The sequence below is a fragment of the Myotis davidii genome, unplaced genomic scaffold, assembly GCF_000327345.1.
Source record: "Myotis davidii unplaced genomic scaffold, ASM32734v1 scaffold1017, whole genome shotgun sequence".
NCBI classification, from domain to species: domain Eukaryota; kingdom Metazoa; phylum Chordata; class Mammalia; order Chiroptera; family Vespertilionidae; genus Myotis; species Myotis davidii.
The window spans coordinates 602,061-619,257 of record NW_006288361.1 but is presented as its reverse complement, the minus strand read 5'-3'; the positions used below and the strand labels follow the sequence as shown (position 1 = coordinate 619,257).

The 17,197-nt window shown below is 37.1% G+C and overlaps 1 protein-coding gene across 1 annotated transcript in view; it reads right to left on the bottom strand.

Moving 5' to 3' along the window:
• Positions 1–2,884: 2,884 nt before the first annotated feature.
• The window catches only part of LRP6 (LDL receptor related protein 6), a 134,678-nt gene continuing 120,365 nt past the window's right edge, over positions 2,885–17,197 (bottom strand). Inside the window, exons 19-23 of the mRNA XM_015561665.1 lie at positions 16,100–16,210; positions 11,591–11,821; positions 10,267–10,403; positions 9,531–9,628; positions 2,885–6,782 (exon numbers count right to left, since the gene is read on the bottom strand). Of these exons, the coding sequence (XP_015417151.1) occupies positions 6,488–6,782; positions 9,531–9,628; positions 10,267–10,403; positions 11,591–11,821; positions 16,100–16,210 (872 nt within the window). The 3' untranslated portion in view covers positions 2,885–6,487. The remainder of the gene's footprint in view (positions 6,783–9,530; positions 9,629–10,266; positions 10,404–11,590; positions 11,822–16,099; positions 16,211–17,197) is intronic.

Below are 17,197 nucleotides of genomic sequence, written 5' to 3'. Positions count from 1 at the left end.
AGCAAGAACCAAAAACTGTTACCAAGTAACCTAAAGGTCTTCCAGAATATAGCTCAAGAATCCTTATAGGATCACAAAAATATCCAATACTTAACACAACATTGCCAATGTCAGGCATCCAATTGAAAAATCACAAGAAAAAAATGAGACCAATAATGAGAAAAATCAAGAAATGGCATCCTGGAAATGATACAACCGATAGAATTGCTAGGCAAGAGCATTAAAACTATTAATATTCCATATGCTCAATAAGTCAAAGGAAAGAACTTCTGAAGTCCACACAGAAATTATAAATATGATTTAAATCAAACTATTGGAGAAGAAATGAAAAAAGTAGACCAGACTGGGTTAACAGCAACTACACATTGTAGGAGAACAGAAAAGTAAATTCAAAGACAAAAGAGAGAAATAAGACTGGAGGAAGAAAAAACAAAGCAATAGTGAAATGTGGACTGACTTCTACCAGCCAATATATGTGTAACTGGAATTAAAAATTTCAAAATCTTATGAAAAACATAAGCTCACAGAACCAAGAAACTCAATGAATGCTAACCACACAAAAAAAACATATAGAAAACTACACTAAGGCACATCACAAGTTGCTCAAAATCAGTGATTACAAAAAATCTTGAAAGTAGCCAGAGAAAAAGGCACATTACACATTCAAAAACAAACAAAATGATAGCAAACTTTTCTTGTGAAATAATACAAGACAGAATAAAATCTTTAAAGCATCAAGAGAAAAAAGATTGTCAACACAGAATTCTATACCCAACAAAAAGATGTTTTAAGAAGGAAGGTGAAATCACGACTTTATGAGATATATAAAAGCTAAAAGAATCCCTCATCAGAATAAAGAATACGAGGGGTTAGCAAAGAAGCTAGGTAGCCCTTGCCGGTTTCGCTCAGTGGTTAATGTGTTGGCCCGTGGACTGAGAGTCTAGGGTTCGATTCCTAGTCAAGGGCACGTACTTTGGTTGCAGGTTCCATCCCAGGTCTGAGTCCAGTAACATGGGGGAGGCAACCAGTGGGCAACCAGTAGATGAGTTTCTCTCACATTGATGTTTCTCTCTTTCTCTCTCTCTTACCCTCCTCCCTCCTTCCCACTCTCTCTTTCTCTCTAAAGATCAATGGGAAAAAATATCCTTGGGTGAGGATTAAAAAAAAAGAAGCCAAGGTAAACTCTCTGATGTGAAAGTATCTACTAAGGAAAGACCTTTATATTAAAACTTGGTTTTCATTAATCACCTATTTGAGCTCAATCACTAATAAGGTTGTATTTCATTTGAAATAAAGGTGGGTTTTGGTGTGTCTGAAACACAGTGGTTGTGTATCACGGCAAAGCCCAAGCAGCTGGTTTTAATTTCTTGCTGAAAAGAAACACTTTTATTTTCCACTGTTTTATTATAAAAATCAACATTTCATTTGTTACAACTCAGCTTATTGTAATAATCAAAAGGGGGATTTATACAAGGTATCTTTATACAGTTTACAATTAAAGCTCTTATTTTACAAAAAGGGGGAACTGAATAGTGGACAAGGGCTGACCAAATGTTGGCCATTAAAATATATAAATACATCCTTGCAAAGCACCATCGTACCAAAGTCCATGGACAAGAAACACCAGCTGACTTTAAGACAAAACGAAGATTAAAGCTTAAGAAAAAATTTAAAACACATAAAGGATAAACATCTGAAAGCAGCACCAGATCCTTCACTTGCAAATAAGGCTATAGTCCAGCTCAAGCTTCTCAGTATCCTCTTTACTCTAAATTTTCCTCACTGACCCCAGATACTTAATTTCACATAACATTACATTTAATCAGACTCTCTTTGCTTTATTTTCCTTTTAAAACCCATATTAAAGGAATGGTCATATATACATATTCACATACATATATATGCATCCCTACCCTGATTATATTTAATTTAAAAAAGAATGGACAGTTAGGCAAAAGCAGTTCTCTATAATTGTTTGGTGTTAACTTTTAGGCAAATCCTAACTAATGGCGGGGGGGTGGTGGGGGCGTTTTTGTTAGTTCTATATGGTTAGTTTATAATTCTATCTGTAAAGTCATGAATATTTCTTTCAGCGGTAAACTTCATGTTAAACCAACGCCTTACAAAAAAACAGATACAGAGTGAAGTGTACCTGCACTGAAGAAGGGTGAGGATAGTAATTTTACTCTGTATCAGTGGTTCTCAACCTTCCTAATGAAGGACAGTTAAGCTTAAGTAAACTTTCTTGACCCTTTAATAAAGTTCCTCATGTTGTGGTGACTCCCAACCATAAAATTATTTTCATTGCTACTTCATAACTGTAATTTTGCTACTGTGATGAATCGTAATGTAAATATCTGATATGCAGGATGTATTTTCATTGTTACAAATTGAACATAATTAAAGCATAGCGATTAATCACAAAAAATATGTAATTATGTATGTGTTTTCCAATGGTCTTAGGTGACCCCTGTGAAAGGGTCGTTTGACCCCCAAAGGGGTCACGACCCATAGGTTGAGAACCGCTGCTCTAAATAATCTAGATTACCCTAAAAAAAATCTACCTCCCCCCTCTACTCATGTCGTTTTAGTTTAATAAAACACAGAATTAAGATAAATACCCTGAGCATATAAATTTACAATACTCATAATTTCAAAATTATAAATGTAAAATGACATATTTTAGGTCCAAATTCTGTCTAAAACATTGAAAATTTCAAGAGCTAACTTTTCAGACTATTATGAAATGATGCCATTCCAGAAGACAGAAACCACACATGCACCAATACTTTCTAAAATCATTTGTTATTTCTCTTGGCTCATTTTAGGCTTGGGATAAGGAAAGTAATTCAAATAAAATTAAATTTCTTTAGTTTAAAAATTCTGAGAACGTGTTTTAAACAAATTTGATTATAAACTTCTTTATGACTCAGTTCATGTCTACACCTAGTGTACAGTCTCATTTGTAGATGTCCAAATATTTGTCAGCTGACTAATATTTACATACTCATATGCACAGTCCACACTATATAACTTAATAAAGCATGACATATTTGGGGTTTGAAAAGCCCAAGATTTCTGTTTCTGAATTTTGTTAGATGTGAAATGGTAACCAATATGCAGATCTTATAGCATGCAAACCAATGGAGTGGCAAGAGATAAAACAATCTTAAAACTGCATGTCTAAGCATCTAATCTAGACACAGGACTAGACAGGGAACAGCAGCAGTACATCTATTGCAGAGGAGCTTCAGGAAAACCCCTCTAGTACCAGAAGTAAACAATGTCTATCATGATTATTGGTATCAGGGCACATATATATATACAGTTTATTAACAGGCCAGGTAAGCTGCAGCTACTAACTGTACCTGAAGTATTCTTCATTAATGGGCCTTTACAGCAAATGGGCCTTTCCCCCAAAACTAAACCAATAAAAATGGAGGCTATTTTTATATCCTAATATCGAATGAATTGGCCCTATACAAATTATTGACTTAAGAGAATTTTTAAATGAACAAATGCAATCCTCAAACATCCTAAAATTTTACTGCTCAAACCACCCCACCTCTGACTTATCCTCCGGTACTAGATTTCTAAGTACATAACATCCATTTAGAATAGTTGTTAAATGTATTAACGGTTCAGAGCAGAACTCCTCAGACCACTGTTCAGAAGACCAGGGCTCTGCAGGAGCCAAGTTCAAAGTCAGAAAAGTTCAGGGTCATAAAAGACCATGTTGATGCGGAACAGCTTACTATAGTGCACTGAACATATGCTCTGCTAAAGTTAATTTCTCAGATAACCCTGAACATATCAGTAAGTGGGCATACTTTAAGACATGTTCGAAATAAATACTTTTTTATTTAAGGAATCTAATGAAATTTTATTTATTCTCTACTCATGGATGATGACTCTCACAATACATCAAATTAAAAACCCTTTTTGATTTTTTTTTTCTCCCAATTTGTGCTGTCATGATGTGTGGGGTTTTTTTATCCTTAGTTTTTCTAATTGAAGCTCTTGTGTTTAATAATCAAGAAAGTTTACTTAAGCTTAACTGTCCATTTAACCTGAGGGCCAATAAATCCTTCCTGAATTCTGACAATCCTCTCATTTTAAAGGTACTCCCCAAAACATTAAAAATCCATCTCAACTACCCCAGAAAGAGGATTCTGAGATTAAGCTGAAACGCCTTCAAATAATTTCAATTGGCACACAAACTAGCATTTTGCAAGAAGAGGCCATTGCCATCGCAGTACAAGCACTTGGACTGAGACACAACAAGGCAATATTCTTCTTAGTTCATAATAGTGCAAGTTTCCACATGGGAAGCCCACCAGATAAAGATGCACATTAAAAAATGTAAACATATAGAATTCTCAAATTCTAATTGATACCCAGTTATTGCTAACCTTTCCATCTTCATTTAAGCATCAAGTGCCCGCGGTGTGTCACAGAATGCACCTCTGTGTCCATTCTGTTGGGCTGTGAGCACACTGTTCCTTTCACAGGAAGAGTTACACTTGCTGACTGAGATGCAAGACACTGCTGGATCACCATTTATTCATATGCAAAATCAAGTGCACAGGATTCTTATAAGGCGCACGGATTCTTATAAGGTGTCCCCAGCAATCTAACCAGTATTCTGAAACCACATTTTTTTCTCTTGAAAAAGCTTACTTAGGCATTTTTTAATTGCTTAAAGAATTACTTCACCCTTGCTGATATTCTGAATCCTTTCTTCCATTGTTTTTCGTTGGGCCCTTAAATCCAGAGAGGCCTCTCAGCAAGACGGAATTTTAAAAAACCATTCAGCAATAAACGACCAACATTTGCTAAGGTAAAAAATACATTAGTTTAAAAACACATTCAATTTTCGCAGAGAATGCTGGAAACACGTGTAAAGCAGGAAACTAACTTCTGGCAAGGTGGCAACGCAGCGCTAGAATCGTCCCACAGGTCAGCCCTGACAGCTGGGGGTGCAGCAGCCCGTACCATGCAGGCCAGGCAGGTTAGAGAGCCTTCCAGTATCCTCTCCACCGAGTTCTGACGGCTGAGAGGTTAATAGTTTGCCTTCTCATTTAATCCGTATTGTTAAATTTGTTAAATCATCTTAATCCATAACAGGATAAGAGAGAACACACACTGATATATATATAGGAGGTGATTATAAGGATAATTTAGATAATTTGAAAAAAATATAATATTCACATTAGGTAACAAGAAAGATATTAAACTCATGTCACACGTTAGAAGAGGTATGTATGCAGACATCATTCTGAGAAAAATTGGCCTAAAGAACACAAAAATGTCATGAACAGTTACTAATGGGAAACCCTAATGATAACAAAACATTCTCCTTTTATATAGATTGTCTCTAACCAGAACATATTTTAATATTTTAGTAGGAAAAATATATATAAAAATGATTTTATACTGTGATATTACATGCTGAAAGTACTGCAAGGATATATGATCAACTTACAACAAAAACATACGGTTAAATTTGTAATTCTTAAACGTTGCCTATATGTGTTGTAAAAAGACAGTTTAATGAGCATTAAAACAATCTTAGAAGAGGAGCAATAATATGTCTAACCTTTGATCATTATGCACAAACAGCAGTCAAATTGAAGAGCTGAGCCTACAGGAGAGTGGAGCGAGTATATTAAAATAAAACCTTAATTTAGAAAATTCCATTTAATCAATCTTCAGATAACAAGCTTTGAATAAATCATGGTATCTTGGCAAACAGCCTACAGAGCTGCTGGAGGAGCGAGCAGAGTGAAAACCCCTAGAGGAGAAATTCTAGAGGCGAGTGTGGATTCTGAGGGAGGGACAGGAGGCTGCGCACACCATCAGCCCCACAGCATCACCAGACAGCTGATCTTCCGACAACAGCAACACCCAGATTGGATTTTTGTATCTGTTTTCCTCACTAAAATTGCCAGGTTCTAGAGAAAACGAAGTCCTATGTCCAAAGTTAATATTAATTCCGTTTTCTTTCATGATTTCTTATACTTGTAGGCCCTCAAGTGCTAGTAAACATGAAGGCAATCTGGCTACTTCCAAGCTGCTCTAAAATGGACTTAAATTTTCTTTTTCTACTTTTATTTTTGGTATCAATAAAGCCCAGACATTCCTGGTCACTGATGCCTTTATTATTCCTGTTTCCTTGTACTCAGTCACTTCACTGGGTTTAAGGCATGCTTTGTGTATTTAGTTTGCAAAAATAAAACTTTTAGTACAAATTTATTTTTATACAAATTTTTATGGCACAAGCAGCAAATTTGCTGTTTTATGAAAATATATAAATATTCTTTTCTTCTGTACAAATATCTCCAGTATTCCCTACCCCACTTATAATTTTTAACTGTACATGGTCTGCCTCATCCTTCTCTAGTATCTCCCTCCCCCCCTCCAGATCTCAACCAAATCTGTATGTACATGTTTGCATTGGAGGCAGTCAGAGGAGGAGGGCCCCTCCTCAGGAGGAGTCTGTACAGGGAGAGGGTGGCGGAGGGTAGAGGTGATGAGAGTAGCTCCTCTCTGTGTATGGTGAAGGTGGGCAGCTTTCATAGTTCTCTTCTGCTGATAAGTATTGGCTTCGGGGTGTGGGAGGTGGGGGCACAGGCTCTGAGTCATAGTTCAAGTCACTAGTGTAGCCCTTGGCTGTTGCCACTGAGGTCATTCTCCGGCTGGGAGCATAGTCACTGTCACAAACATCTGTGCTGCAGGGTGTGGTTGGGGGTGCAAAGTGCCGGTAACTGTATGGCCTGTAGCTGGTATAGGGAGAAAACCAAGAGAAGAGTTAGTTTTATGAAAAAGTGTTTTTTCCTATCAAAATACAGAGGTATTAGATATAAACTTCACATTGAAGATAATAAACTACAATCTAAATTTGCACAGACCAGAAGGTAATTTTCAAAGGCAGATTGGAAGTGGAAGGTAACATGTATTTTATATTTGAAAATACAATGTGATTAGAGGCAACTGAAAATGAATAGGATGGAAATGCACAGATAAACTCAATCTAGACCCTGGATGTGCTCATATAGCTTTACATTAAACTGGATAAAGAAATAAAAAAGAACTATTCAAAGTTGTACATAATGGTTATTTTTGGAAATCTGTCAGTTATACATTCAGCCCTTAGTCTAGATATAATTTCTGCGTGGTCTGTAAGAAGAATGGGTCTTCACACTTTTTTAAAAATATATTTTTTATTGACTTTTAGAGAGGGAGGAAGGGAGAGGTAGAGAGAGAGAGACACTGATCTGAGAGCGAAAACACCGATTGGTCCTACACGCCCCCTACCAAGGACTGAACCCTCAACCGGGACATGTACCCTAACAGGGAATCGAGCCTGCAACCTTTTGGTGCAGGGGATGACCCCCAACCAACTGAGCCATGCCAGCCAGAGTGGGTCTTCACACACTTTATACTACTTAAAAGTGTGTATGTTCCTTCAACATTCTTCAACGGCTCTATAATTTACCTGATGAATAATTTAGTGATGTCTGAAGACTTCATTCTCTGTTTAAAAATCAAATACTGTACAAGCCAGACTGAATATTATAGACAGCCTAAGGGGCATATCTATCCCATTACTGTTCCTATCAGCAAAGGGAAACTGCTGTGGTTTCAGAGAAGGTTTTGATTCTCCAAAAGACAAGCGTATGGTCATAAGAGCAGCTTTACCTCAACATCAAAATGATAAATTCTAAATACCCATAGAGGACCAGTGAACTTTTAATATGTATTTGACATAACTTACTTCTTACCTTTTTAAGTAATCTATATTTGTTAATAAAGTTTGTAGCATGACTAACTAAAGAAAAATGCACTGAAAAGAGAGGATCATACTAGTAAAAATAAGAGATGACTTAACGTGCTAGTTTTTCTATCATTTCTATTTCTACCTGCAACTTCTTATATTCTAAATATAGAAAAGTTAATCTTATATGCTTTCTCATCAAACACAGTAACTGCAACAGAGGGGCAAGAGCAAGTGCAAAACTGAAGTAATCCACAAAATACCTAGTGATAGAGAGTACCATAGATTAAACCCCAGGATACAAACCGTCTGAGAGCATTAGGACTTGCCTCAAAAGAGAAGGTTGCCAAAAGACCAAATGTCACATAACCTGCTGAGCAGGTTTCTTCCAACTTTTTTTTTTTTTTACTACCAATATCAACATGATATCATAGTGTTTTTTAGGTCTTATCTTTCTGTCCAGATAAAAGAGCCTTGATAAAATTTCTTGGCTCAACATTTAAAAAGCCCAATACTTCCATTTTCATGGGGAAAAAACAGGGAAAGGAAGGTAACAGAATTAACAAAATTCTTTCAAGTTCCATTTTAGACAAAAATCTCAACAAATGATAAGTTTCATTCAGAAGAAACAAACTGGGCTTAATTTGAGACATAGGAAATTATTAAAAACTGGTTTTGATGTAATTATGTTCATTATAATCAAACAGTTTTTTATTCAATTTAAAGAAATTAAAGGTTTAAAATAAATATTTAGGTCTTTCTTTTTTTCCAATTTTCAGGTTTCTGCCTTTCTATCCTGGCTTTTAATTTATTTGTTAATCCTCACGTGAGGATATTTTTTCCACTGTTTTTTTTTTTTATTTTAGCTTTTTAAAAACAAATTTGTAGCAGGAAAAGCAACGTTTAGTTCAGTATCAAGCCTATCTCAAATAGCCATTATCTCTAAGCTGAACTGAGAATTCTGAATGAGGTACTATAACAAGTTTCCATTTGATTTCCACACATCTATGCAGCTACTTCAGGGCAATTTGACTGGAATACTAGGAAACACCTTATCTAGAAGATAACAGGCACTTGAGGACTGACATTAAATACCGGGCACTAAGTGTTTAAACAAAGAATATCAAGCTCTTGACTGTTGGCCTTTCAAATAAGAGAGACAAGTAGGGCAACACTCTAATACTCACGCTTAAACTGCTCACTATGCTCTACAGGTCAGCTCAAAGGCACACTCTCCCTCTTAATGAGTTGTGACCTATTCCATGCAATTGTATGAGAAATACCTCATTTTAGGTCATAATAACACATGTAATCAAGGGCTGAACAGAAGCTTCTCTCAAATTCTGTGCTCTTAATAACCCTGCTGTTTTAGAGCGCTCTCAACTCTCTGAACCATGTGTAGTTTTATTCCAATACTTCATATCCTTAGACTTTCTATCAAACCTAACCCAAGCAGTAACCTATTTCGAAATCAGTCATTTTGATAGGTAACTTTTCCTTAGAATATTGCAAAGCATTGAGGGCTATACTGTTATTCTAAAAGCCAGCATTTGTGACTCTCTTTTAAACACTGTATAATGCCCTGAAAGAAAAGAATCTGTGACAAGGGCAGTGCCAGCATTACCAAGACAAGAGGCCTATTCTCTCTGTGACCATTATCTACTCACTTGGTGCGACATCAAGCCTGAGGTATTAGAATACCCCATCCTTCTAATAAATACCTCTATCCGTGTTAGAGGAGGAGGTGTATTACCTGTAGGACCTATGAGTGGAAGGACTGTTTGAAGAATAACCAAATTCCATAGTGTAATGTGATCGCTCTGTGGCTGGGGATGGCGGAGGGTTCAAAATCTGAAAGGAAAAATAATGAAATTATTAAAATAACAATGGTCCATCCCAGACAGAGACTATCAAACTTTCTTTCAACTTCTCTTCTTCCATCTCTACTCATATTCGTTCCCATTACACTATTAGCACAATCCTTCTTCTACAAAGAAGTGACCTTAGGTTTGTGGCTCTCCACTCCTTACGACAGTTTCATCATGGCTAACCAGCTCAAGGTGATGAGAAGGAAGTCTATAATCTAAAAGTCACTGGTTTAAGTTCAGAAGAGCTGGGTTTTGTTTTTTTCAAATTATACTTGTTTAAAGAAAAATTACTGACTTAGGAGAAATACCACGTGCTTCCTCTTTTGGGAGGTCATGAGATAAATGAAGGTGCTGAGGCCTCTCAGGAGTTACTTTTACCTACACAGAAAGTAATGTCCAGTGCTTTCAAATATGCTGTTTACTACACAGCCAACATAAAGAAAGACTTACAAGTGCTTGCATGGTGACGATAAAGCCTTCTTTGAGCCTTATATGCCTGACTCCTATACTAAAAACCTTTTTACATTACCATCACTGAGCATCCACATTTAACTGAGTTAAAAATCTGAGATCCTCTGTTCTTAGCATTCAAAGTGAAATGAAGGAAACCAGACTACTTACTGCAGGGAAGTAAGTGCCTTTGGTGCTTGAAGAGCTACTTGATGAGGCTCCTGTGACATGAGCTCGGTCATAAGGGGGTCCACTGCTTCCCCCCATGATACTGAGGGAGCTGATCATTGATTTACCTCGAGACATTCCTAAAATGAAGGAGGACAAATACAGATGAGTAAGATCTATAAAACAGTCAAAGAGTTTGACTTTTAAACAATATATGCCTTCTTTTTTTAATAATTGAGAATATTTAATGGAGAAGGGAAATGAATGCTCTCTAAAGTGAACACTTCCATTGAGAGCTGGCCTAGGACAAGGCCATGCTGCCCCCAGCCCCCACCCCACCCAGAATGGAAGCAGAGCTCTTCAAAATGAGATAAAATGAGAGGTTTTCAACCTCTTAAGGGATCTGAGGAGAGTGGAGGTTGTGCAGCAGGTTAGACTAACAACAGATCTGCACAAAAGGAAACTAAACCCATTTTTTAAGGCATGAATACAATGTATGGAAGATTATTTGTTCAGCTACTGGATGCAAATATTGTAATCACAACCACCAATGCTAAAGAAAAATTTTCATTTTTTCCACGTGACTTCCTAAATTCTACAACTGCAAATAGGTCTGGTAACACAGAATCATTAACAGTTTAAAAATCATGTCTGTTTACTTGGTTACACGTAAATAAGTTCTAAATATTTTTAGAGGGCTTTTGCCTAGAACCTCTTTCTAAGAGGCTCTTTACACTAAGGGCACCAGAAAGCTCTGATAAGAAAGCTGTACTTCCCTAGAGCAACATGGTCTACCCAAGTTTAGAACTTCTGGTTACTTGGCTTTGCCTGAATAAACCCCAATCCCAGTCACCACTTAAAAAGTTAGAAGAGAACATAAGACATTATATACCTCCCAGCTATTTCCAAATTTTTGCTAAAAAGAAATCTTAGTCTATTTTTTGGCCTCCTTTAATTCCTGGTCTCAATAGTACTAAAGTTGTCTGGTAGTGAATCTAAAGAACTGTGGTTTATGACTTTTCACTAAATGACTAGCTGATTCACTTTCAATAGATTGCATCCAGAAATGCAGTATATGTAGTATACAGAAATGCTTGTCTATGTACTTGCTTTGTATCTTTTGGCAGCTTTCACCAACCATACCTCAGGTCTTTTGTGTACAGAGAAGATGCAAAAAGTAAAAGAGAAAATTTGTTCTTATAATTTTTTAAATCCAAAGTGCTCTAGTTTGATATAGACTCTGGGTAGTATCCTGTTTCAATTTTGGAAACCTGGGAATCTTGCCAGGACCCAAGACTTGATTCTCAATGGATCGGTCTTAACTCACCTGGAAGAGATCCCGACAAAGAACTTGGGTGTGGCACATAACCAAGGGGCACAGAAGCTGGTCCATGAACTACGTAGTCATTAGTCATGGTTTCTCCATCTCCCTTCATACGTGGACACAACATCCTCTGGCAAATAAAGTATATGGTTCCAGACACAAAAATAGTGACAATTACTCCAATAACTGAACCAACTGTATTGGTGGCCTGTGGTGCTGGCTCCTCGGTTGGATCTAAAATGGCAAGGCAGTACAGTTATATAATGAAAAACAACTGCAGAGTCAAAGTAGTAATCAAAAAGAGGTCTTGCGAGCAGAATGGGAAGCTAATGAAGACAACTTATAAACACTTTTCTTTTTTATGAACGCATATACATCATGCCCCATGGATTATGGATAAATGTTATCATTAAGAATCAAAGGAACCATCCTTAAGTGAAAACAAAAATAAAACAAAACATTGGGAACCATACTGTAAATGATTTTAAAAAAATTAAGTGAATTATAGTTAAACTCCATTAAGAAGTTTTAAATACATATACATATTAAAATCTATCATACTTTATTCTGTATATCCTAAAAATCAACAAACTTATTTTAGAATCTTACAACAAATTTTAGGGCCAGAAGGGATGAATCTAAAAAAGTCATTAAATCACCTGGAATGGTGAAGCCAAAAGCAAGCCTGGGCTGGATTTTAGGTTTGAAAAGTGACATGTAGGCCTGGTGACAGGAAACTGGGGGCTAAAGATGAGCATTAGCTCTCAGGCCCAATGAGCTGATGCCTTCAGGGTGAGTCTTGCTGCCTGAGGGCAAGGAACAGGCCTCTGATACAGGAGTACTTGAGGACTCAGAAAGAAAGCCAGGGCCTGAGAGCACTGGAGCAAGACCCTGCCCTTGGCATCCACCTGCTCCATCTGAGGCTTTAGAAGCAGAGACATCAATATTAGCAGTAGTGGGAAAGAGCAAAAGGGCTCATCCGATTTAGAGCATTACTCTTCAATTTAGGAGGAAAATCATTCCATTCTGAATGGTCAGACTATATCGCTCACAACTGCAAATCCTTTAAAAACCTTCCTTCTGCTTTGTCTGACCTCAAACACCCATCCACATAAACTCACCCTCCTTAGATTAAATGAGAGAAAATAACATTACTGTTACACAATACATAGGGGCTGCCAGTTACATATTTCATCTATGTCATGTGAGGCAGATTCTTAGTCCCGTGAGCAACCATCTCATCTTTCTTATTCCTTTCTAGTGCCTTGACATTCCTTCTTAATGCCAAGCTTAAGAAGAATACTTTACACTCACTATCTCCAATTCTTAAAGTCTCTGGGTCACATCTTGACTCACTGAAATCAGGCTCTTATCCTCACCACCACACTGCAACTAGTCTGGCAAAGATCAACATTCTCCTATTTGCCACATTCAATGAACCCTTCACCTCACTGGCCTCTCTATATTCTCAATGCTGCTGGCTCTTATTTTCCTCAAAAATGTCTGATCAATATCCTTCCAAGATACCACTCTCTTAGTTTCACTATCTCAGATTATTCTTTCGGTTTCCGTTAGTTGGCTTCATTCTCTTCTGTCTGCCTCCTAAGTACAGGTGGTTCCCAGAGTTCTGTCCACCCCTGCTATTTTCCTCCTCTATTTAACTCCCCCTGGGAGATTTCATCCACTGACTCTGCTTTAATTATCATTAATAAATTGAAGAGCCCACATCTCTCTCTTGAGCTACAGACCCATACAGTCAACAACTTCCTGAAAAACTTCATGGGCGACTTGAATGCAACACATTCAAAGTGAACTCTCCGTCACCAGCATCTGTCATGTTTCCTAGATGCCAGGGGTAAAGCAGATCATAAAACAAATGAGGTGCTCTTGGCAAATTAAAGGCATTTAAATTAAATTAAAAATAAATTTAAAAAAACCTAAATCAGCCAAACATTACATCTGCAGCCAAGATATGGTACCTCAGTTTACAGTCCCTGTGATATATTCTAGTTAATGACTCCAGTACCTCAATGAGGTATCTGTGTGTCAACCTAAACTTATCAACTATATCTAAATGGTTACCAAACCTTTTTTATTTCAGAAATAACTCTGAAATCTATCTTTCCACCACCACTGCTCCTCTTGATTTAGATCTTCATCATCTTCTGCCTGAACTATAATAGTCTCCTAAGCATTTTTAAATTACAGGCTGCAAGTTACTAGATAGTGAAAACAATTTAGTGGGATGGAAATAGAATTTTAAAACAGAAAACGTCAGAATGCATTCTACAAACTATGGATAAATACCGTTGTATGACATAGTTGTTTATGTGTGCACCCATGTCTTTGTATCCTCTTGATTTGGTCAAAAAAGTTTCACAGCAACCAGCCTAACATTTCCCTTCCTATAATTTCATCACCTCCAACCCATCTGCTTTACAGCGTTCCCAACTCCACAGCCATGCCATCCTTTATAAGTTGTTCCATGACTCTCCATTATGCTGGAGACAATGTTTAGGCTCTTCAGAAGAAAATAAAAATCCCCTATCATCTTTCCTATGTTATCTCTTGCCGACACACCCATATATTTTGGCAGTCCCATTTACATGCAGTTTCCCAAAGGTGCCTATTTCACTCTGTGTCTGAATAGGGTATTTCCAATTTCTAGAATGTAATCTTTCCATTCACCTGCATAATTAATGCTATTCATTGATCAACACCCAATAACTTCAGCCCATACCATTTTTCTCAAGTCTTCTTTGATGAGTCGCATCTTCACTCCTAAAGAAGTGACCACTCTCTCCTTTGTGCTACTACTTGTAGAAATCTATTAGAGCACATTTGATATCACTTATCGCACACCTTTATCAATAGTATCTCCTTTGATTCAGGCCATATGTTTTATACACATTACATCATTTAATTTTCTCACAACCTCTAGGCTAAATATTATCTTCATTCCGGGGATGAAGCAGCTAAGGTTTAACAAGAATAAGTAATGTGCTTGTACAAGGTTGAGCTAGAATTTAATTCCATCTCCACCTAGCTTTAAAAGTCCTAATCCTACCATTACCTCAACCATAGAGGACTTTGAGCAACTTGGTACAGGTACCCTATATTCTGAGCACATAGCAGGTATCCAGAAAATGTTAATGAATAAATGAATAGATTCTACAAGTCTTAGTAAGTATCCTATTTGAATTTGTAAAAATATCAGCTTAAAGTCTTTATTAAGATTAAAGAGTTTTAAAACGAGACCTATCTAAATTCCATTAAATCAGTTTTGACAGGATAGACCTGGCTTATGCTGAACTGCATTCAGAACTAAGTTTACCACTTTGGAATACATTATATGTTCAGGCACTGGTCAATAGTTATGAACCTTGAAGAAACTATAGGCTATTCAGCCTACATTCTCTAGGTCTATAAGTATATGTTGGCATAAGTGTCCTTAACCTTTTTTTTTTACTGTCCTTTTTAAAAATTACTTTTAAAAAATTGATTTTTAGAGACAGAAACATCAATGTAAAAGTGCAACATCGATCAGCTGCCTTCTGCATGTCCCCTACCGGGGATCAAACCTGCAACCCCGGCATGCCGGACCCAGCAACCTCGAGGTGCATGGGACAATGCCCCACCAACTGAGCCACACTGGCCAGGGCACTGTCTTTTTTTAAAAATTGATTTGAGAGGGTATGCATTCACTGGTTGATTCTTGTTTGTGCCCTGACCGGGGATCGAACCCACAACCTTGGCATATCAGGACAACACTTTAATCAACTGAGCTACCCGGCCAGGGAAAGAAAGCTCTTAAAATCACTGAGATACTGGTGGAATTGTATCAAGAAAAAAATGGGAGATGTTAAATATGAATTAATGTTCAGACTACTGATTGAGTTCCACATAACTACGAGCATTTCTCGTTTTAGTATGCTTCACAGATTGTTTTTTTACAAATTGAAGGTATATAGCAACCCGGTGACAAAAAAGTCTATCAGCGCCATTTTCCAACAAGATCAGATGACAGTTAGCATTTTCTTAGCAGTAAACTTTTTAAATTAAAATATGTACACTGTTTTTTTAAAACATAATGCCACTGAACTTAATAGACTACATTATAGTTTAAGTAAACTTTTATATGCAGTGTAAACAAAAAAACTAGTTTGACTCATTTTATTGCAATATTCGCTTTATTGCAGTGGTCTGGATCCAAGCCTGCAATATCTCCATGGTATGCCTATAAATTGTTTCAGAATTTCTTAACTTTAGTTGTGGGTAAACAATATTTATTATTTTCTAATGCTTTACACTAAATGTTTCTGTGAAGAATTTTTGTGCATAAGAAAACTGCTGTCTTTTGAGGACTTATTAAAAGCAAAACATGCTTACCATTAATAGTTGTTTCTTAGTAAGGAAGTAGTGATTATAAGTAAAACTCACACATAAAGAAAAGGAAAATATACTATTAAAATTCTCCCTAAAGAGTAATATGCAGGCTTTAGTCCTACTTACAACAATCCAGTTCATCTGACTTGTCACTGCAATCCACATTATGGTCACATTTCTTATGTTTTCCAATGCACTGACCATTGGCACAGCGGAACTGATCAATTAGACAAAGCACTGGGAAAAAAGGCAAATAGTTTTCTTATTTTTACTATATTGTGAAGCCAAATACTAGCAAGTCAAAAACTACTTTGTGGGTGCAAATGGAAACAAATTAGACTTTTAGATATATCTTAAAAATTATTCTCAGGGGATTTTCCTTAAGAGAGGGAAAAGGCAATCCAGCAGGAAATTTCCTATTTTGTTCTTCAGGTTAAATTTCATCATTCACTAATAATTCTGTTAAGAATTAAAGAATTCTACATGCATTTCTAGACACTAAAGAATTCCAAAATATTTGTTTGTTTTTTGTTTTATACCATGTTAAAGGTTAGTGAAGGAAAGAGAGTAATAAAATTATTTTAGACTGAAATAAATAAATTCACGAATTCAGAGCTTGTTGGGAACAAGTACTATTTTTACCTTCTAAAGTCCTTTTGGCCTCATTCCTCTGTTAAGCTTTTTAAAATATATATTTATTTATTGGTTTCAGAGAGGAAGGGAGAGGGAGAAAGAGCGAGAATCATCAATGATGACAGAGAATCATTGATCAGCTACAGGTCCCACACTGGGGGTCGAGCCTACAACCCAGGCATGCGCCCTTGACAGGAATCGAACCCAGGACCCTTCAGTCTGCAGGCTGACATTCTCTCCACTGAGCCAAACCAGCTAGGGATCTGTAAAGCTTATTGATGTATATAAACCTTACGCATATTAAGTTAATTAAAACAATAATTTGGAACATGTTACTGTATTTATTTTTATTACATTTACTAGAGGCCCGGTGCACAAAAATTTGTGCACTGGGGGGGGGGGGGGGGGAGCCCGGCCTGTGCCCTCTCACAGTCTGGGACCCCTCAGGAGATAACGACCTGCTGGCTTAGGCCTGTTCCCGGGTGGTAGAGGGCAGGCCCAATCCCTAGGTGCAGCCCCTGGTCGGGCTTAGAGCAGGGCCAATTGGGGAGTTGGGGTGCCACCCCCTGATATGCACAGAGCAGGGCAGAT